Source organism: Sitophilus oryzae, unplaced genomic scaffold (genome assembly GCF_002938485.1).
Source record: "Sitophilus oryzae breed Bouriz unplaced genomic scaffold, Soryzae_2.0 scaffold_1058_pilon_pilon, whole genome shotgun sequence".
Classification (NCBI taxonomy): Eukaryota; Metazoa; Arthropoda; class Insecta; order Coleoptera; family Curculionidae; genus Sitophilus; species Sitophilus oryzae.
The window spans coordinates 1976291-1999370 of record NW_022145680.1 but is presented as its reverse complement, the minus strand read 5'-3'; the positions used below and the strand labels follow the sequence as shown (position 1 = coordinate 1999370).

Here is a 23080-nt window from a genome sequence, read left to right as displayed (position 1 = left end):
ATAAAAATGACAGTTGTACTTCATAATAATCGATATTTTTATTCTTTTCGCCATCCCTAACTGGAACGCAACTGAAACAGCATGCAAGGCCTTCACTTTCTTCTCTGGTAAACCTAAAGTTCATTTAACCGCTGCGTTAAGACATTTCTTTTTTTTTCTTCGGATATTGTTTTTGTTCAGTAACAAGTAACAGTAGACTGATGCACACATATTTTATTACAATGACACGATGGAATTTAAACAGATTGCAATAACAAAGAGATAGTTGTAATTAGTAACTGAGAAAAGAATGTGTCACAGTATATCGTTTTTTGTTCTAGAAATTTCCTAATCGTTCTCTAGAAATTTCCTAATGAAGGCCTATTGAAAAAATAATTATACTGAACTAGCGTGTACCAGCGACTTCGTTCGCGTCGAATTAATCAATCATCGAAATAACAATTTAACGATATTATTATATAACTTGGTAATATTTGAGGGGTAGTTTCATCTCGTTGGAATTTGACTTTCGAAAAATCCGTTTGCCAAAAATAAGCTTTTTACGTGAAGCAGTTTAAGCAGAATCGTAGTTAAGAAATTTTTTGGAACACCCAGTATGATTTTTTAAAAAATTTCAAAATATGTAAAAAACCAAATAAATTATGCTTGTCCAAGCGTTTTCCCGAAAGACTAACCGTTTTTTAAATAACAAATATTGTAATATTTGAGGGGCGTTTTCACCCTCTTGGAATTTGAGATTCGAGAAACCCCTCCTTATCGAACCTTTACACCCCACAGTCAATCCGTTTACCAAAAATTAGCTTTAAACGTCAAGCATTTTAAGCAGAATCGTGATTACTCAATGGTCATATTTTATTAAACACCCTATATAAATATATAAAAAATCTTAAAATATGTAAAACAACAAAATAAAGTATATGTAGGTGTTTAAGAGTTTTTCCGAAAATCTCACTGTTTAAATAATAAATATTTTAATATTTGAGGGATAGTTTCACCCCCTTAGAATTCCAGTTTCGAAAAATCCCTTCTTATCGAACCTCTACACCCTAAAGTAAATCTGTTTTCCAAAAATCAGCTTTTTACGTCAAGCGCTTTAAGCAGGATCGTGATTAATCAATGACCAGATTTTTCAAAATACCCTGTATACATTTTTAAAAAATCTTAAAATATGTAAAAAAACAAAATAAAATATACGTGTTTAGCGTCTTTTCGGAAACTTGACCGTTTTTTAAATAAAAAATATTGTAATATTTGAGGGGTGGTTTCACCCTCTTGGAACTGGAATTTCGAAAAATCCCTTCTTATCGAACCTGTACACCCTAGAATCAACCTGTATGCCAAAATTGAGCTTCTTACGTTGAGTTGTTTGAGCAGGATCGTGATTAATCAGTATGTCAGTCACTTAAGGATTTTATATATTAGTATAGATAAAAATTTAAACTTAAAAATACGTACCAATAGAGGCGAATAGGTGCGCGCGTGCCGCGCGTTCGCGGCGCTGCGCGCCAATGTATACGTACCATAAGATTCATAAATAAACAGGGGTGTTCACGCATCTCATTATTCATTTTTTTGGTTTTCTTTAATTGGGTTTGGGTTTACAATATTTAATCATTTGTACAATATAAGTGATGTGCAAAAATAAGTAGTTTAATTTTTTGTTTATTTTTGTTTACATTATTCGATTATTAATTGTTTGGTTGAGAATGATCGCATAAATCATTAAATTAAATTCAGTTTTGTTTCAAAATTCAAACTCAGATGATTTCTCTATTGCCCAGTGCGCGCGATCAAGGTGCGCGTACTACTGCAAGACATTCGCAATTTGGCCGGTGTGTAGAGACCAAGACGCAAACACTAGTGCAGAGATCCGACACTGTTTTTATTTTTCTGGTTACTATTTTTTCGTAAAAACGTTACCAACATCCGAAGAGTGTGGGCAAAAAAAGGGTAAGTCATTTGAGCGCCCTGACATACTTATTTCTCAGTACTTTCTTTTTTTCAATTCTCTTTTCGTTCAATTTTGCAACAAGAGATTCAAAAAATATACCTTTTTTAGAAAAAAAAAATATAAAAAACATAATTTTTACGTATGAACGGTAACGGAGAAAGCAAATCTAAAAAAGTTAAAAAAAATGTTATAAACACTAACTCTGTTAAACCATGTTAGAACCTATTACATAGTTACTATAGCATGTAATTACGTTTCATGGCATTTTCAAAAGAATATACTAAAATTAGCTTAGCATCTAAAGAGACGGCAATTTAAAATGTGCAAGAATTTCCATAAAGTTCAAATTAAGTTCATTCAATCTCTCTTCATTTACCTTAAAACAGAAATAATATACACTGTTTTATTTGTATATAGCTAGGTATTTTCAACCTAATAAACTGTATTAATAAAAATATAATGATGAGATTCATCGTTACAAGTAAATAAAATTATTCTGGATGGTTTAGTCTTGTAGAAGTATTGGATTGAGATTTGATTAGTTTTTTGATGAGATTGGATTAGATTTTGTATGTCTATCGGCCTGTTCCACTGCAATCTTTTTAGATCTATTATGGTTCTCTTCTGATCCTTAGGTTACATTCTTCAGTCCTATTATTTTCACAAAGTCTAACAACTTGGAGACTGAACGCTCCATATAACTATGTCAATGACAAGAGATGTGACATATTTCAGATACAAGTATTTGAAATACAGATATAAAATACAAAATACGTATTTTCATATACCGGGTGCGTCTCAAAAGTGGCTCACCCCTATATCTTTTTTATTTTTTTCAGATAAAAACACGAGATTTGGTATGTTATTGCACAACGACCTTAGCGCGTGGCCGCGGGCAGCCTAGTAGGCAGTACGCGTCGTTGCGCGCCGATTTAACAAAATAAATAATTTTAAACCTGCCGTCATTTCGTTAATAATTATCGTATCGTGTTGATTTGTGCATAGAAATACTCATGAGTCTTTAGCGCTTCCGACAAGCCTTAATAACTGGATAATTTTTTATATTTTCGATTTGTTTACATTGCCCGAGCATATTATAACTTTGAGATAAAAATCTGTGTTATAAATTTTAAAAGTGATAGATATGAATACTGTCATTTAATTAGTTATACATTTAGTTACAACATATTCAAAATTTAGGTCTATCGGTTTATGCTAGCAGTAATAACGAGTATAAATTAAAAAAAATGGTCAGTACAACGCTCGCCGTTTTTAGCGCACGTTCAGCTTTGGTTTTAGTTTTAGCGCTATTTTTACAGAAAATAAATTCTGAACTTTGATCAAATGAGAAGAACATTATCATTGCCGATATCTCCTGGTTATAATGTAGTTCTTTCTTCAAAATATTGCATTGTTTTAGCTTAAAAAAACTTGAATTATGCGGCTTTTTTGCGACAGCTACCGGTGCTGCGTTAATAAAGAGATGGCTATGTACGTCAATCGAAAGACAGTATTTGCGATAGTCTTTTCTTTACACGGAGTATAGAAAATTTTTGCCACAGCTTGTTTACTACCAGTAGTATTTGTGCGTTTTTTTTAAATTATTTATTATTAAATAGAGGGAAATGCGACCGAAAAGAAAGGTCAAAAGTTAGTAGAAATCAGGATAAATGGAAGTACAATATTTCCAAAAAATCTCGTGACGAGGTAAAATTACAGTCTATTGTGGCTATGATTGACGTACAATAGCCATCTCTTTATTAACGCATAATTCAAGTTTTTTTTAAGCGAAAACAATGCAATATTTTGAAAAAAGAACTACATCATAACCAGGAGATATCGGCAATGATAACGTTCTTGTCATTTGATCAAAGTTCAGAATTTATTTTCTGTAAATATAGCGCTAAAACTAAAACCAAAGCTGAACGTGCGCTAAAAACGGCGAGCGTTGTACTGACCATTTTTTTTATTTATACTCGTTATTACTGCTAGCATAAACCGATAGAACTAAATTTTGAATATGTTGTAACTAAATGTATAACTAATTAAATTATAGTATTCATATCTGTCAGTTTTAAAATTTATAACACAGATTTTTATCTCAAAGTTATAATATGCTCGGGCAATGTAAACAAATCGAAAATATAAAAAATAATCCAGTTATTTAGACTTGTCGGAAGCGCTAAAGACTCATGAGTATTTCTATGCAAAAATCAACACGCTACGATAATTATTAACGAAATTACGGCAGGTTTAAAATTATTTATTTTGTTAAATCGGCGCGTCGTTGTCTCGCTTGCCTACTGGGCTGCCCGCGGCCACGCGCTAAGGTCGTTGTGCAATCCGGACGCTCAATTGTTTTCGCTCACTTCCTGTTTCATCGGAAATGACTACAACTTTTGATTTTTAAATGGCACCCTCGGTATTTTTTTTACTTTATTCGATAGAAAATGACACTCGGAATCGAATGGCATACCATATGCCAACTTTTGATATATTCAAAAACAAATTATTGTATTTTAAATTTCAATCTAGAGTGATAGGTTGTTTTAAAAACACTAATTTTTAATCAAGGATCCGTTGAAAAAAGATTTAATTGTCGATTATTTTTCGTGTGTTGTCCTGGGCGATTAAAAGATTTACGGTGATACAGGATTGAATATAAATCAAATGAATACATCTATTAAAAGTTAAAAGATGCCTAAATCATATTTTTAATCATATCTCAATTTGAATGAGGGTGGCTCATTAGCATATTTGGAAAAAGCATTTTTTACGAATAATTTGATACCACACACTTGGTATTTCGAGTCAAATTGTCGTTATGAACCGCAGGTTACAATTTCAAATAAACCATATGCGAAAATGTCAAAAGTTGACATATGATAGTAAGTCATTCTATTCAGAGTGTCATTTTCTATCGAATAAAGTAAAAAAATATCGTGAGTGCCATTTAAAAATCAAAAGTTGTAGTCCGGTCATTTGGTGAAACCGGAAATGACCGAAAACAATTGAATATGTCAATATGTCAATCAATCCTAATTTATGTCATATACTAACATACCAAATCTCGTTGTTTTATCTGAAAAATAGAAAGTTACAGGAGTAATTCACTTTTAAGTCGCACCCGGTATATCTTATATTTGAAATACTATTTTTAATTATTTCATCTTGTATCTTGTATTTAGTACATTTTTTTATTTTGTACATTTTCTTACAGTGGCTACCCATACGACATTTTTGGAGAATTCGCCGCAGAGGTATAGATATTTTTTACATTTTTTTAGTATCCGTATCATATATATTCAAAAATGGGTGACAACATCATTTAAAGAACATGAGAAAGATCTTGTCCTGACTGAAACACTATTAAAAAAAATAATTGATATAAAAAACAAAAATTAGACACTTTAAGCAACAATGAAAAGCAACGAATCTTATTACATGCTTTTATAGTACTCTGATTCCTCTGATGCAAGTAGCAATAACACAGGGTCTCCTAGCAGCACCGCTGATTTAGTAACACTGCGGTATTTCGAGAAACACATCGAAGAAAAATAAGTAAAACAGAGTTTGAAAAACTAGTTTTGCTTAAGTCTATATAAAAGTTTTAAAATATATTTTCTCAGAAACAGACGACTCTTGTTCTTAATCAATCTTGATTAAAATCTTGTTCTTCGTCAATCCACAAAATTGATGCCTATTAGCCTTGCCATGCCCTGTTAGTAGATCCTTTGACAATCTTACATGTTTTCTGTCATTCTTTATTGATTTTATTGATAATTGATTAGTCACCCACTGTTTTGTGTAACCATTCTTGTGACTGCCTTTGAAGCACTGTAGAAGGGTTCTGCGCCTATGAATGGCATTGATGAGTCTTGTTTGGCCATTTCCTCTGCCCTTTCGTTACACTTGTAACCTTCGTGTCCCGGTGCTCAGGCTAACCATGCTATATACTCACCCAATGTGCGTGCTCTAAATACCATCCACAGAATAATTTGGGATTATATATGGATACGTGTGAGATTGTTCCCACACTAGTCTAGAATTCCTCGGTGGAACCGATTGCCATTAACGCTCTTTGGCAATCTGTGAAGATGACAACTGAAGGGTGTTGTTCTTTCCTCTCTTATTATTTCTTCTACACATTATTGGATTGTAGTAGTATTTTACCGCTTACGTATATTTTTAATAAATCCAAAAATAGAGGGAATACCGTCCTGTGTGAAGTTAAATTTAACATTTTTGTCTCAAAAATTCGATAAAAATACAAAAATCACATGACACCTAACACCTGCAGATCATTTATTATCTATAGATAAGGTATAGGTATACCAAAAATAGGCATAATTACTAATAAAAGCATCTAATTTCTTTTTAATAGTCATATACATATACGTATACGTATACAAAAATACCGCTCGTTCCTGAACTATTCCAAAAATATCTGGACACTTCCCGGCGATTAAAATAAACCCTATTATTACGGTGTTTATAAATGTACTTATACTCAGGCTGATTACTAATCTAGCTGAAATGCTTGTCAGTTTTCCAGAAAATATTATTTGGTCGATGATTTTAGCTACTTTATTTGCTCTTAACCTATTTAAATCTATTTACTTTTTGGAAAATTTAGTGTCTCATTCACTAGTCAACCAACTTTTACAAGAATCATTGGTGAATTGAAGGAACTGGAAATAAAGATATGCATTTAGTTTAAAATGAACTGGCCCATTTCTGACAGACGGGTGTTGCATCGTCGTTGGGAACATAGGAAATCCCATGCAAAATTTGAACTGTCCAGATATTGGCTCCCCTATGGATTTTATAGCGAAGTCGTAAATAGACTTTTTAAAGGTCTACATTTGGTAAACACACATGCCAAATTTGAACAATTTTGGACAAGTCGATTTTAGGTAATTTGAGAAAAACTTAATCGATTTTTATATTAAAACCGAACAGGTAACAATCAAACACCAGTCAAAAACTGACATACCTTAGGTTTACAAACTATGATTTTGTCATTGTCAAAAGTAATTTTAATAAAATTTTAATATTTAGGGAAAATTAAGCGAAACATGTCAGATACACTGTCTAATCTATTTCCCGCGTATTTTACCATGTTCACTTTTTCTTTATGTGTATGGACAGTTCAAATTTTGCTTGGGATTTCCTATGTTCCCAACGACGATGCAACACCCGGTATAATGATCTAAAAAAGGCGTCCTGTTAGCTTGAAAATGCAGATCGATGACATTCCTCATATAATTTTACATAACAGCGATCTTCATTTCCAATCCATCTTTGACACCGTATTTTTTTCGATCGTATTATACACATAATGGAAGCAGGACACGTACGTTATTACTTGAGTCACAAGACCCAAATTTCAAATTCTAACAAAACATCCTATTTGATACTTACGGATTTTTCCACAAGGCAATAAATAAATAATTTAGCAAAAACATGAGGAAATAGGTCAAAATGTAGAAAATGTTACCTAGAATAGATAAAATATTCAACGGGATTAAGTTAAATCAACTAATGTAGGTCAGGCTTTAAGAATACAGAGTCACAGACAGAGTAACGTATTGATTGCGACTGTCAGTAATTAGCATATTTGCTAAGTGTATTTTTATGTTTAAAGCGGTGTTTATTTACACTATTTTTGTGAAGAGGTGTGTTGTTATGAATCAAAGAGTATGGTGCAACGCAATATTTTCTAATTTTTACGCCGTAAAAATAGTTTTGGGAATTTAAAAATTTCAATTATAAATATTTTTTCTAATACATTCGATTTTCAGGGAAAACTTATTATTATTATAGAAATTACTAACTGATACACTCACCGGCAAAAAAAACCGGCCACTAAAAACTAGTCCCAATTTCAAAGTTGGATTTCTCGCGAACCACTCATTACATTTTGATGATTTTTTTTTTAAATTTTAAATTAATGCCTTCTTAACGGATGCTATGTCAGAAATGTTTATTCCGAATTTATTTTGAGCATATCCAGGGCACAACAATAAGACGAAGTTTTTTGCCCGAACTTTGTAACACCCTGTAGGGTGCAGCAGCTGTAGTAGCTATTGCTAAATCAAATCATGTTATAGCCTCATCTTCTGTGAGCATTCTGTTTTTTTAATCACGACATTATCTCTATTTGTATTGGAAATACGCTGCTTTAAAACAAACGCCTCGAAAAAAGCTTTAGTCCATTGCTCAATATCCCAATTCATATGTAACGCGCAAACTGAAGACGTGCTCGACGATGTCTTGGAAGTAGCTGGGGTCCTGTGGCAGGCCTCCTTGCAGAAAAGCTGTTTTTTTTTGTCTTCGACAGTTGTTCTCTCACTGACTTGAGTTCTACCCACGGCTTGTAGCAGACGTTGATTCTGAAACGCTGTAATTCTACGACTTCGTACAGTATTCAGGACAATAAAGCGGTCGTCAATTGCATTTGTCTTCCGTTTCCTTCCGGAACCCACTCGCCTGGTGAAATTTCCCGTTTCAATATACCGATTCCAGATTCTGGGACTGTTGTTCGAGGTATACCCAGGGTATCGGACACATAATGTTGACTTCGGCCATCCTCAATTAAAGCCCCAATACGAGCAACATCCATCACAGACAATGGCATTTTTTAATTTGACAACCATTGTTGTCATATTGCAAATACTCATAAATCCGTTTTTGCCTATGTCGCCTTGATTATTTACACAAAACTTTCTGCCTGCGAAGCATTTTTCCGAGACGTTCGTTTTAAAGCAGCGTATCTCCAATACAAAAAGAGATAATGTCGTGATTAAAAAAACAAAATGCTCACAAAAGATGAGGCTACAATGCGATTTGATTTAGCAATAGCTTCTACAGCTGCTGCACCCTACAAGGTGTTACAAAGTACGGGCAAAAAACTTCGTCTTATTGTTGTGCCCTGTATATGCTCAAAATAAATTCGGAATAAAAATGTCTGACGTAGCATCCGTTGAGAAAGAATTAATTTAAAATTTAAAAAAAATCATCAAAATCTAATCAGTGGTTCGCGAGAAATCCAACTTTGAAATTAGAACTAGTTTTTAGTGGCCGGTTTTTTTTGCCGGTGAGTTTATTTTCTGGAAAATATTGTCATTAAAATAGAACAATTTTGAATCAAAATCTGTTTTGTAAAAAAGCCATTGGGTTTGAACTCGGGTTTGAACAGTATAGGTTATAAACAGAACTTCTCTGTGACTCTTACAGGGCTTTCAGATGGAGCGGAGCGTCCGCGACGGAGCGTCCGCAACTTCGAGCAAGTACCATGAGTTTATATGAACAATTTCACATGGGCGCGTATGGTCCGTCCGACGGAGTTCGTCCGACGGCTATCTTGAAAAAACACGACGGACCTTGTAAAATCCGCTCCATCTGAAAGCGCTGTTAGGGTGTATGCCGTTGCTTACCTTGGTTATGGTTTTATGTTCCGTTTCTATCGGTTTCCTGAAAGTTTTCTTATTACGGAACACGGTTCCTGAAAAATTCGGTTATAACTGTCACCAAACTAACCAGCGCGAGAAGGCTGGTTTTTCTGGTTTTGTTTGTCAATCAATGTCATTTATGTGGCAGAAATCAAGCAACTATTGGAAGTTCAACTATTTAATTTCTAAAATTTGTAATAATATTTTGTATTTACATCCAAAAGCAATGAAGGTAGGCAGTAAAGGTAAATAAATTTCATTAACTAAATAGAACTACTTTTTAGGACCATTTAAACATCCTACAGCCACTGTTTCTTAAAGTCAGGAACATTTAAAGAAAACATGAAAAACAAGTTAATAAGTAATCGTGAATGTTTTGTAAGCTATAAAAATATAAATATTGATTACATTTTTTTATTTATTATTGATCTGTTTTAATATTGGACCTGCAAATCTTCACTTGACCTGTCTAACGAGTTTAACAGTTACTTTTCAATATTAAACTCAATTGAAAAGAAGAAGCAAACGTACCAAAAGAGAATAGGTACATTAAAAATGCGTAAAAGATAAATTTTATAATAAAGTTATTGAAATTTAGAAAACGTCAACATTTGACATTTCTAGTATTTTACCCAACCTACGGTAAAGAGCGGTTCCTGAAAAACATCGGTTTGGTACGGAACACCAAACCGATGTTTTTCAGGAACCGCTCTTTACCGTAGATTACCGGTCTGGTTGGCCTGGTTTTGCAACGGAATACAGCCTTAGAAAATGAATTTTGATGCATACTAAGTGACATTGAAAATGCAACACTTATAAGCTTTTTTCGTTTTCCTGTTATTACCGATTCTGAACCGTCCTAGAATTGTGATGCGTATGCGCAGAAGGAAATATGAAGACATTCTTTCATTTGCGCATGCGCTGGAGAGTTCTGGGACGATTCATAATCGATAATAACAGGAAAACGAACAGACCTATTGACTGCTTTAAATTTCACTACAGTTTGACAACATGTTGGCCTACCACTAAGTAGCTATAATTGATGAGAATTTAACCCGGAACGTATATCGTAGAATGTTTATGTGTAATATTTGTATACATAATATGTACTGTTTTATTTTTTTACGGTAACATTGGTAATTTATAAACAAAACAGCTTTTTAAATATTATTTTTTTTGTTTCAAAACTGTAAAAATATTACAAAAAAACAAGAAGGTTTTTAAGCTAGTCAGAGTGGCCTATGTTACAGTACGTAATAGAGTGGATAATAGGAAATCGTCCTCAATAATCTTGTCAAGTTTTTTTCTTCTTGGTCGATGGACAAATCCATTGTGTCTACTAAAGGTTCTTTCGGTTGCGGCTGTTGACGATGGTAAATTTAAATTGTCTATAGCCAATATACTTATTTTAGAGCTTATTTTTTGCTGGAAAGGACGAATTCTTTAGCAAAAACATTACCTCTAATTTTGTATTGTGCCATTCAGCGCTTCCATAATTCTTCTACTTTTGAAAAAAAAATTTGATGATGCCTTGCAGTTTCATAGATGAACTCCGTTGCAAGTGTTGAAAATTATGTTTTCAGCTTCAGTTAAATTTTCGCCGCGTAGATTTGGTTATAATAGGTAGGAAGAAAGATGAGCAGGTCTTAAGCATTTACTTGCCCTTTATTCCAGAATTGCACACATTTTCTTGTTTTCTTTGTTTGAAGGGTAGGCAACTTAATAGTATTTTGAAGAGACATGAATTTCTCATTGAATATCGGAATAATATACTTGGTGTTCCATTTAAACTAAAGGAGTAACTTGCTTTTAATTGTGACCAATGTTCAACATTAATTTTGTCTCACCCTGTTTAACTTTTTGGGTCTGGTTTTAATTTGATTTAAAGTGCAATAGTTATTTTGACTACATATTAAGCTATGCCGGGTAAATTCCGATTTAGTTAGTTTTTATTGAAATTTAAAATATGTTCTTCATTTTTAGAAAATGTTAAATAAGTCAAAAACCTTTTAGTCATATACTTCACTAATAAAACTAACCTTTATTTTTCTCCTAGAATACAAAAATTAATTAATATATAGGGTGTTCCATTACAAAAAACACAACTTTGATGTGTAGCTTTTTTTGGGGACAGCCTGTAGAACTCTCTATATTTTTAAAAAGTGCTCTGAATTAACCCGATTAACCGACATATGCTCACAAAATTTCATTTCAATACAAACTGTCGTTCTCCTTGGAGCCTCCGCGTCGTATAAGAGGCGCCACCCTGTACAGATAAAAAAAACGTACTGGATAGTTTAGCGCCAAACGAATTCAATACTAACGAAAAACACAAACTCTTTAACCTTTCCACCAGCTATAGGACTTTTCTTTGTTAACGAAATCTCCAAAATTGTTCCTAATTTTGGAAACTCCAGTTGGCCGGCTGTTACTAAATAGACTGTGATAATACAAACAAATATTGTCGAATGGACTGAACTAAATAACTGGCGATAAATTTGACATTTTAAACAATACCTGTATAACAATAAAATCTGAAAACAATCGAAGCTATTTTCTAAAGTATTTCAAGGAGATTCTCTGTTCGAGAGAAAAATGGTATTAATGTGCCAATACGCCCGAAATATGATTAAAGACTACTTCGACCCTGGCTCACCGAAATAAGTTGTTGACGAACAATACGATACGCCTAACGTGCTAATCGACTGTCAGTTATCAGGGACACGGTTACGGTAACTCAGGAATTGTCTCTGTGGAATGATTAAGCGTTCTTTGAATAGTTTTAACAGTTACAACTGTAAACTTTTTTCGTTTGCAAGTTCAATGAAAGAGGTTCGTTTGCGAACATATAGAAAGGTGTAATGCATTTTTATATTTAGATGAGCATACAACATTTTCGTTATTTTAAGTTAAGTTTTTTCTGTAATACAGGATCCGGCAATAGTGCGTCGGGCATCTGTACTTGGAAATTATGTTAAGTGCAAAGTGTGAAGTATGTTCTAAGATGTATTTCAGGAAATTATTTTAACTTCTACAGGGTTGTTCACCACATACGACACGGAGTATTGCAGCTAAACGATTAGATTTTTACAAATTGTATGTTTTGGGTTCGTTGAAGGACTATTAGAGCTACACTTTAAAAATATTTTTACTAGATACAGAGTGTCCCAAATAAGTAAGAAATATTATAGTTGTGTTTTTTTAAATGGAACACCCTATATATTATTCTATTTTTGGATTCTACGATTGAAATAAAGGTAAATTTGATGAAGGTTTATCACACTTAAACCTTACCGTTTTTGAAATATTTTCAATTTTATGAAATTGCAGTAAAAATTTTAAGGCTTCATTTGTCCAAAGGTATCAAAGTTTTTAATACTAAATATTTACTGAAGATTATTTATTGATCAGATATTGTGTTGCAATAATAAAAATTTTATTACCATATACAGAGTGTCCAAAAATTTATATGAAATAATTACTAGCTTTAAACGGCAATAACTTGTTAATTTAAATGGAACACCCTATATATTTTACGTCAATTAGATGCACAATGTAATTGTCTATAAAATTGTATTATACCATTTTTTACCCATCTCTCCAAGTTTTCGTAGAAAATGCATTTTCTTATAATTTACACCTGATTTGTAGGTATACCCATGGAATATTGACATTTGTACATTTACAAAATGTACAGGTAGTAAATATTGCAAGCCCACCGGCATACAAAAAAAATTAAATCTTTGTAAAAGAGTATACCAATTAAATATACCACCATTATTTCGGACCAAAAACACCAAAAATTAGTTAATTACATGCTTTTAAATTGTTTTAATTAATAAAGTATTCTAAATAAATGTGGATTTGGCTCAGAAATCGATATAATAATAAGTTATGAAAATGAACGTCTCTGTTTTTATAAATAAGCATCCGTCAAAAAATGAAATAAAATTTATAAGGTGTTACTTTTTAACACATTGTCTAATACACACACAAAATTCAGTTTTTTTTGGACGCAATTTGGAGCAATTATTATTAATCAACGTAAACAGTCAATTAATGTAATTTGAATACTGGGATCATACTAATTGGTCCTCTTTAACAAAAAAATATTTACACAGTTTTTTTTTATTTTTTAATTAAATAAACGAACTATATTGACAATATTAGTATCTGCACCCTTTGAAAATTTGTTACATCTTTAAAAATAAGCTAAAATGTCAATATTCCATGGGTATAGTGATAAATGATGTCTAAATTATAAGAAAATGCATTTTCTACGAAAACTTGAAGAGATGGGTAAAAATGGCATAATACAGTTTGATAGACAATTACATTGTGCAACTGATTCACGGAAAATATATATGGTGTTTCATTTAAATTAAACAAGTTATTGCCGTTTAAAGCTAGTAATTATTTAATATAAATTTTTGGACACTCTGTATAAGGTAGTAAAATTTTTATTATTGCATCACAATATCTGCTCAATAAATAATCTTCCAGTAAGTATTTAGTATTAAAAACTTTGATACCCTTGGAGAAATGAAACCTTAAAATTTTTACTGCAATTTCATAAAATTGAAAATATTTCAAAAACGATAAGATATAAGTGTGATAAACCTTAATCAAATTAACCTTTATTTCAATCGTAGAATCCAAAAATAGAATAATATATAGGGTGTTCCGTTTAAAAAAACACAACTATAATATTTTTTACTTATTTGGGACACTCTGTATCTTGTAAAAATATTTTTAAATTGTAGCTCTAATAGTCCTTCAACGAACCCAAAACTTACAATTTGTAAAAATCTAATCGTTTAGCTACAATACTCCGTGTCGTATGTGGTGAACAACCCTGTATAGGGTGGCTCAAAAAAAGAGTGAGTGGATCGGGATGATTTTTTTTAACGGAACACCCTGTTTATTACTGCATTTTTGACTATCTTTCAGATCAGTTTGCATAATATGAGTAAATATATTTCGATAATTTCAGAGGTGTGTTGGAATGCCTCCGCAGCGGTTTTTCGGTGGTAACGCTTGCGAATTGTGAGCTACTGCCTAACCAGGCTGTAAATGGTGCCTTGTGCCTCGTTTGCTTCCCTTTTTTCAGGATCACTAGTTCATCGTTGCTGATTCCTCCCGTATTGATGAAGCCGGAAGGCAGAAACACTGAGTGTCTACGGGTAGTCATGTTTCATGGCTAATCTTACTGTAGACTTGCCCAATAAATTATTTCTTCTTTTTATTATAGTCTCCACGATAACATCTTTTGTTTATTGTTTTCTCTGGGCCAAGGTGACAGCGGCGAGGTGTGTTGGAATGCCTCCGCAGCGGTTTTTCGGTGGTAACGGTTGCGAATTGTGAGCTACTGCCTAACCAGGTTGCAAATGGTGCCTTGTGCCTCGTTTGCTTCCCTTTTTCTTATTTCAGGATCACTAGCTCATTGTTGCTGATTTCTCCCGTATTGATGAAGCCGGAAGGCAGAAACACTGAGTGTCTACGGGTAGTCATGTGTTTTATGCCTAATCTTACTGTAGACTTGCGCAATAAATTCTTTCTTAAATAAAAAATATATATTTTTTAACCTTCTGTAAATTTTTTTTACAAATACCAGGAACTGTCCTGAAATCAAAACAATATTAGGTATTTATTTTAAATGGTCTATACTTAACTTTGCTATAAATTTCGCAATCTTAAATCATACAGAGTATTCAAAATTCTACGCCAAACTTTATAAATATAAAATAATTTTTCTTTCTTTTTTTAAATGGAACACCGTATATATTATTTTTTATTATATGGAAAATTAAAAAATGAACATTTTTTGCATTTAAAGTATATCAAAATGTTTAATGGTTTCGCAGATACACGCAGTATTATTTCATATGGCGAATAAAAATATGAGAGAAAAATAACTGGGTGGCTTTGATAAACATTTACTGTGGCAAATGCCATATGAAATAATATAAAACCGCGAATATCTGCGAAACCGTTAACAATTTTGAAATACTCTAAATACAAAAAATGTTCATTTTTTAATTATCCATCGATTGAAAAGATACCATACAGGGTTTTCAATTAAAAAAACGAAGAATTTTTTTTATATTTTAGAAAGTTTGGCGTAGGATTTTGAACACCCTATATGATTTACGATTTTCTTATTTATAGCAAAGTAAATACAGACCATCTAAAGTAAATACCTAATATAGTTTTGTTTTCAGGACAGTTCTTGTATTCTTAATATTTTTAAGAAAGGCTGAAAATAGATTTTTTTTGTTTATTTAATAATATCTCTGAAACTATCGAAATGTATCTAATCATATCGTAGGAGTATCTCAAGTGATCTGAAAGGAAGCCATAAATGCAATAATATACAGGGTGTTTCATTTAAAAAAATCATCCCGATCCGCTCACACTTTTGAGCCACCCTATAGAAGTTAGAATATTTTCCTAAATACATCCTAGTACATACTTTAGGTTTGCACTTACACAAAATTCCCAGTTAATTTAAGTTTTTTATTCTAGGAGCTACAGATGCCCGACCCACTATTGTCTGACCCTGTATACTTTAAAAACTATTTTTATAATAAGCGCTGACATGCAATTTTGAGTTGGACGATTATTTAGTTGCTGAACTAAAAACAATAATATATTCTTATGATGCCGATAGACCGGCCGACTATTTGATTGTATGTGTGCGCATCAGCTTCATAAAAATATACTGGTTTCAATTCTCCAACTATATAAATCGGCTGACTCGAAATTGCATGTCAACGGGTTGTTAGGAAAATATCATATTGTAATATTACTTTATACAGGTACCTACACCAATGTTATATTATTAATTCTGTTTAAACAATCTATGATTAACCTTGATTAATCGATAGAATTAAGAAAAAATCTCTTTGAATTAAACTGATAATTGAAATATTGCAATCAGCGAACCTAGACAAATTAAATACCTTAACCTATTTTTTCACACAACATGCAACGCCGTATGTAATAATTACATATTATTTGAATATGATATGAAGAAAAAACATTAGTTACACAATATGGAGGAAAATTAACTGGCAAAAGGTAAAATTATAACAGTATGTTTTTGGATTTCTGGTTAACTTAGCATAGAAAATAAATTATATAAAAAATGTTATACAATGGAACAATTGTACATAAACTTTCACCGAATAGAAACGTATTGCAATTAATTTAATTAATTGATTTTTGTCTGGCGTTTCTTCATTGTAAAGATGTTACTTGTTTCTTTGTCTTAAATCTTTATCCTTGTTATTTGGAATTAAGAAGTTATCAAGGAAATTAATTATAAAAGCCTACCACACAAATTGATAAAGGCGGGATGAGACGGTCCAAGTGTACAGGGTGGGTCAAATTCGACGCTTTTAAATGGAAACACCCTTTTCTATAGGAGATAGACGAAAACTAATATCGGTGTCTGGAGCTCAAGTTTCATCAAAAACATGATGGTGAAAACCGCACATCAATATCTGTTACCGTTTCGGAGTTACGGGGTGTTTTTCAAAAATGTGCATTTTTAACAAATCGCTGTAACTTTTTTGCTATGGAAAATTTTGTATTTCTATGAAAACATTTCCAAAGCACCTTTTTACGTAGAATTTAATGGTTTAAGTATAATTTTTTTAAAATTAATAATTTAACAGTTATCAACAGAAAAAATGATTTTTTATTTGGGACACCATCTATATTTTTAATTAACTGAAAAGAATTTAAAATTACCTTTCCAAAAATATAGCACACTTGATATTTTGTTATAATCCACTTCGAAATACAGAATTTTTAAAAGTTCGCCACTTTTAACTAGTAGGCGTTGGACCCCTTATTGATGATTTGCCCTTAATGGAACTCGAAAACAGATTTTTCCAGCAAGACGACACACCGCCTCTGAACGCTGAAGTTATCTGCAAATTTTTGCAGCCAATTTCAAGAATAATTGAATAGCTAACCAAGATCCCAGCCGTTGGCTTTCGAGGCCGCCTGACTTAGTGCCCATGGATCTAATCCTATGGATATATTTGCGGAAGAATAAAGGTTCCTTATTCTTCCGTATAATCTAGACAAGAATTAAAAATACTTAGCAGTTAAGAGAGGGTATCTTTCACCCCCACTGAGTTAATGAATTCCGCGAGAAACGTTCAAAAACTACCCCGTCTGTCCATAACAGAAGACGGTCGATATGTCGAACACCTGTAGCAAAATCTCATGTCTTGGTTTGCTATTTATTTTTATTGTTATTAGATATAGTTTAACTGTTGATATAGTTGTGCTGATGTTGGTTAAATATATTTTAAATTGTTATACAATTCTGCACCTCTCATAGCAAATATTATTTTCGTTTTAATTGATGCTCACAGCTAGATTTTTTTTGCATTACAGCCGGTGCTGTTCAAAGCCTACTTGTTTAAAGCGGGCGAATTTTTATATACTCTATATCTCGAGGAGGAATCGAGCAAAATATCAAGCATATTATATTTTTGGAAAGGTAATTTTAAATTATTTTCAATAAATTAAAAATATACAGGGTGTCCCATATAAAAAATAAAATTTTCTGTTGATAATTCTTAAATTATTAATTTTAAAAAAACTATACTTAAACCATTAAATTCTACGTAAAAAGGTGCTTTGGAAATGTTTTCATAAAAATACAAAATTTTCCATATCAAAAAAGTTACAGCCATTTGTTAAAAATGCATATTTTTGAAAAACACCCCGTAACTCCGAAACGGTAACAAATATAGATATGCGGTTTTCACCATCATGTTTTTGACAAAAATTGAGCTCCAGACACCGATATAAGTTTTTGTCTATCTCCTATAGAAAAGGGTGTTTCCATTTAAAAGCGTCGAATTTGACCCACCCTGTACTTGGACCAAGTGCACTTGGATGCTGCTATATAACTATAATATAATAATGCTGCGCGCGTCTCAGTTGTACGCTGCTTGTATAGTATTAACTATTTTATCCAAGTCAGAGTAAGTAGGCTGGCTGTCAACTCACTTGGATGCTACGAAATCTTCCAACACGACTTGGTCCAAGTACACTTGGGCCGTGTCAACCACGCTTAAAAGCAGTATTGAGAATTAAACTATAAAGTAAAAAGAGATACAGAAGTCAGATACAGATGTCAATGTCACAAAGGATTGTTTAATATCTTTTTTGAAACAGCTGTATGTTGATCAAACTTCTGCTTAATTTATCTTTCCGTTCATTATCATTATCCCATCAGCTTTACATGCCGATTGAGCTTCAATCGGAATGTGTTTGTACTCTAATAGTAGCCCCACTACAGCTTTGACAGTCTTTGCTATCAAGTCTGTCTAGTGATGAGCAAATGCAAGACCGAACATGCAAGACCTCTTATGATATTGGTCCTACAGTTAATAAGTAGTAGTCTTGCAAGGTCCAGTGTTTTGGTCTTGCATTGTTTAATGTATTTTTAATAGAGGCACTTTCTATATAAAAAAAAAAACTTTAAATAAATATCCTTTTTAATAATTTAATTCAAATAAAATTATAATGAAAGAAGTTGTATTATATCCACCGTGTTGCACTTCAAGAAGGAAAACAAAACAAAAAACATTTACACACAAATACACAAAACTATTTAAAAGATCGTCTAATTATTTCTTATTTTTGAATGGATTTATATCAAACCATGCTGGGTGCTAACACACAATATCGTTTACAGTGTTTTCTCTTAAAAACAATACGAGAACATTGCTTTTAAATAATATCCGTGGACCATACTTTTGTTGATATTGGGTCATCTCGACATATTGATGATGTTGCCAGTATTATTCATCAAACAATACTACAGTTATATTAATAAATTTACGCCGTAAACAATCATAACAAATACAATTTTATTTTCAATTCATTATAATAAAATTAAATAATGAAAATATCGTAATAATTATATTCCTGCAGCCTTTTGTTCTTAAATATCTGTTATACGGTATTATAAACGCATATTCAGATGTTAATCTTGTGGAATATATGTATATCAACATAACGAGATGTAATTAAAGAAATATCTTTGTAAAAACAGACATTTTAAAACGTCTAGGTTTACTTATTTCACTGAGATTTATGAAAAAAAAATCCTTTGACTCGGGCTTAGAAAATGACACGACATGGAATTAGTTCGAGATAAAACGAAATTGAACGAGACAGCCGAAAGTTTTCCGCAATTTCTCGAGTAGTTTATTGGCGCACAGTTAGCCTGGGCCAAGATGTCAAGAAAAAAAATATCAATTGTTATTTAAATTTGTGCAGAGACCCAACCTCCTGGATTTAGAAACAGGGAGGGGGGCAACAGTAAGCATACCTTTTGGTGATGATGGTCGTTATTTATTATTAACAAAACTTTCTGCGCGCTTTTAACTTTGGTTGAAAAAGTTTTTTTTAAATTTGTGTAGAGACCCCAAATGTACGTCGGCGATTTTAATTTTTATATTTTTTTTTGAAGCCTGTGGTATCGGCATTTAAAAAATAAAGTACTCAAAGTTTATATATTTTTTTTTCTAGACATCTTGGCCCAGGCTAACTGTGAGGCGTTTTACGAAATGAAAATATGCCGAGGCGAGACGAAGGTCGACGAGGAAACACGGAATAACTCTCTTTACTGTTCAACCTTAACCTACTTCGGGATATTTCGCGAATAGAATATCATTTAGCTTATTCCGTCCACTGCTGAACAAAAGCCTACCTTAACTCTAGCCATTTCTTTCTATTTTGTGCCACTTGAATCCAGGTTCCAGCCACTCTCTTAATATCATCTGTCCATCGACTAGGAGGTCGTCCTCTGCTTCTATAGGCCTCGTGTCTGAGTCTCCATTCCACAAGTCTCTCTGTCCACCGCCCATCTGTTATCCTAGCCACATGTCCTGCCCAATTCCATTTAAGATGTAAGACTGCCGAATCACCGCATCTCTTACTCCTGTTCGATTTCGATGATTGGGTATTTTATCTCTAAGTGTAACTCCTAACATGGACCTTTCAATTTTCCGTTGCATGACCTGTAGGTATTTTATGTATGTTCTTTTTTGTCAAAGTAAGTGTTTCAGCTCCATACGTGAGGACAGGCAAGACACACTGGTAATTCTTTTTAAACATATTCGAAGATCAGATCTCAGTATATGCTTTAGTTTACCGAGTGCCGCCTACGACAAACCTTCGCGTGTCTGATTATCCCTGTGGCCGGCCGTAGCTCCAGCGTTAGTGTGCCGATCTGCGGAGCGGAAGGTACTGGGTTCGATCCCCAGCCAGTACGGTCGCTTGATTTATTTAAATAAACATATTTATTTATCTAAATAGAGCGACCAAGGAGCCGCCACCTCAAGGAGGACAATGCCAAACCACCTTGAGTATATTTGCCTTGTACAGCCTCTCAAATAGTGCCGTTCGGATTCGGCGATAAACTGTAGGTCCCGTGTACTTGTGAACTGTGAAACACTGATGACATACATCACAAGTACATGCGAGAGGTAGCCGACGCTCTATGACAGAGTATGGCACTGTAAGAAGAAGATTATCCCTTCTAATACCGATCTCATGTCCTAAGTATACATATAATATATAAGGTACCTTTTTAAAGTTCGAAAAATAATTACTCAACTCAACTTTTATCATTTCACCTTTTCTCATTAACTGTTTTCTTCTTTGCAGGCCTAACGAGATCTCGGGTGGCGGCGTCCCGAAGAGCGACGGGACGGCAACGGGCGGCAAGCTGCGCTGCCCGACGCCCATTTCGCGTCTGCGCGTCGAGAAGATCGAAGGCGGCCTGATGGTGGCGGGTGTGGTGGTTGCCGCCAATTGCCAGATTATCCTGCCCATTTTCGGGTTTCTCTTCTTGCTGGTCGGATGCGTACTAACAGGTAAGTTGAAGTAGCAAGGTATGGTTAATCGTTAAAGTTTTAAAATTGTTTTACTATTTTTTTAATCGACGTTTTCTGATGATTGTATAAACAGGGTCGCAAATTAAAAAGTTGCTATCAGAAATATCTTTGTCAAAAATACTATCAGATCAGGAATATCTCAAATAGATATCAGGGGATTAAAGGGGAAACACCGGTTTTCTCGATGCGACTTTGGGACCTTTATAACAATTTATGACAAACTTAATAACCATATAAATATCAAAAATTATAGAAAATTATATATTTTCATTTTGAATAGAAAAGTTATTTACTAAAAGTTTATAGTTTTTGAATTATAAACAATAATCCAAAAGCGAAAGGCAATAGTGTAAAAATCCGTAACAGTTCTGACTAATTATAGACGAAGTATGCTTTAGAATTTATACAGGGTGTCCCAGAAATAAGTGCAAGTATTTTAACTGGTAGTATAGTTCAACCCCAGAAACACGCCCATGAAGTTTTTTTCGCGAAAAAAAAATTTGAAATTTTTTTTAGTTTTTAGTTAAAAAATATAATTTCTTGATAATATGGCAACATAGGTATTAGATTAAATTTACAAGAAAGAAAATCCAGAAAAGATCCAGTGGTTCTCAAAATTTTAGCAAAAAATCATTTTTTTTACTTTTTCAATGTAAAATACCTCCGTTATTTTGGACTTATTTGAAAAACGATAAAGAGAAAATATGTTTCTTTTATCGAGACTACCACCCGTTAAAATACTTACACTTATTCCTGGGACACCCTGTATAGGATTCAAAAATCATAAAATTTATAGCTGACTCTGTTTAAATGAGAAAGTGGCAGCCACTTCCTGTTAGACCGGCTAAAACCAGAAAATGACCTTATTTTAAAAATATGGTATTTCTTTTAAGCTACAAGGGATCTACATATTTTTTAGATTCAAATTTGTGAGAAATAAGATTTTTTGGATCAAAATCACAAATCGACTTTCAAAAACGGCTCGCTCTAGAAAATTGAGATTTGATATGTGCATGGCATTCATGAAATCGAATTTTTAGGTAAAATTTTTATTTGAGTATGGCCATATCGGGTGGTGCTTTAGCGTTGGAAACATAGGAAATCTCATGAAAATTTTGAATCATTCAAACATTGGCTCTCCTATTGATTTTGCAGCAAAGTTATAAATAGTTTTTTTAAAGGTCTGTGAATTATAAATACACATGTCAAATTTGAACAATTTTGGACAAGCGGATTTTGAGTAATTTCAGAAAGATTGCCATTTATTTTTGAATTAAAACTGAACACGTAACAATGAAAAATCAGGCAAATGTCCACATACCGTAAGTTGTCAACCTATATGACCGAATGCAATAATTGGTTGTGCTGTAGATTTGTTCCGCTACTATGTTAGAGCGTTCAATTGGCTCGATTTTCCTTATTCAATGTTAATTAGCGCTGATCAGTATTGTTGCGATGAATATAATCAGATTAAATAATTTAAGAGTTGGACTTGAAATTATTTTAAATGATAATTAAATAGTTTTGTTGTTGTTAAGGTACCCAAAACAAAACCTCAAAAGAAGTACCCAAAAGAACCTCAAATAAAAAATGTAGGTGCATATTTAAAAAAATTAAGTTGGCCTCTGTATCTTACAAATTATCAGCTAATTTGAAAATCTAAAAATACTATCAGATAGCCCTAATAAAGTGGCTATGAGAATGTGCAATTAGTTTTTGTGATTTTCTAAAATGTAACGACA

At 32.8% G+C, this 23080-nt stretch overlaps 1 protein-coding gene across 3 annotated transcripts in view; it reads left to right on the top strand.

Moving 5' to 3' along the window:
- Positions 1–23080, top strand: part of LOC115876129 — an 81081-nt gene that overhangs the window by 5157 nt on the left and 52844 nt on the right. For all 3 annotated transcript variants that reach the window (XM_030891822.1, XM_030891827.1, XM_030891819.1), the window contains one exon: positions 21109–21317. In XM_030891822.1, the coding sequence (XP_030747682.1) occupies positions 21109–21317 (209 nt within the window). The remainder of the gene's footprint in view (positions 1–21108; positions 21318–23080) is intronic.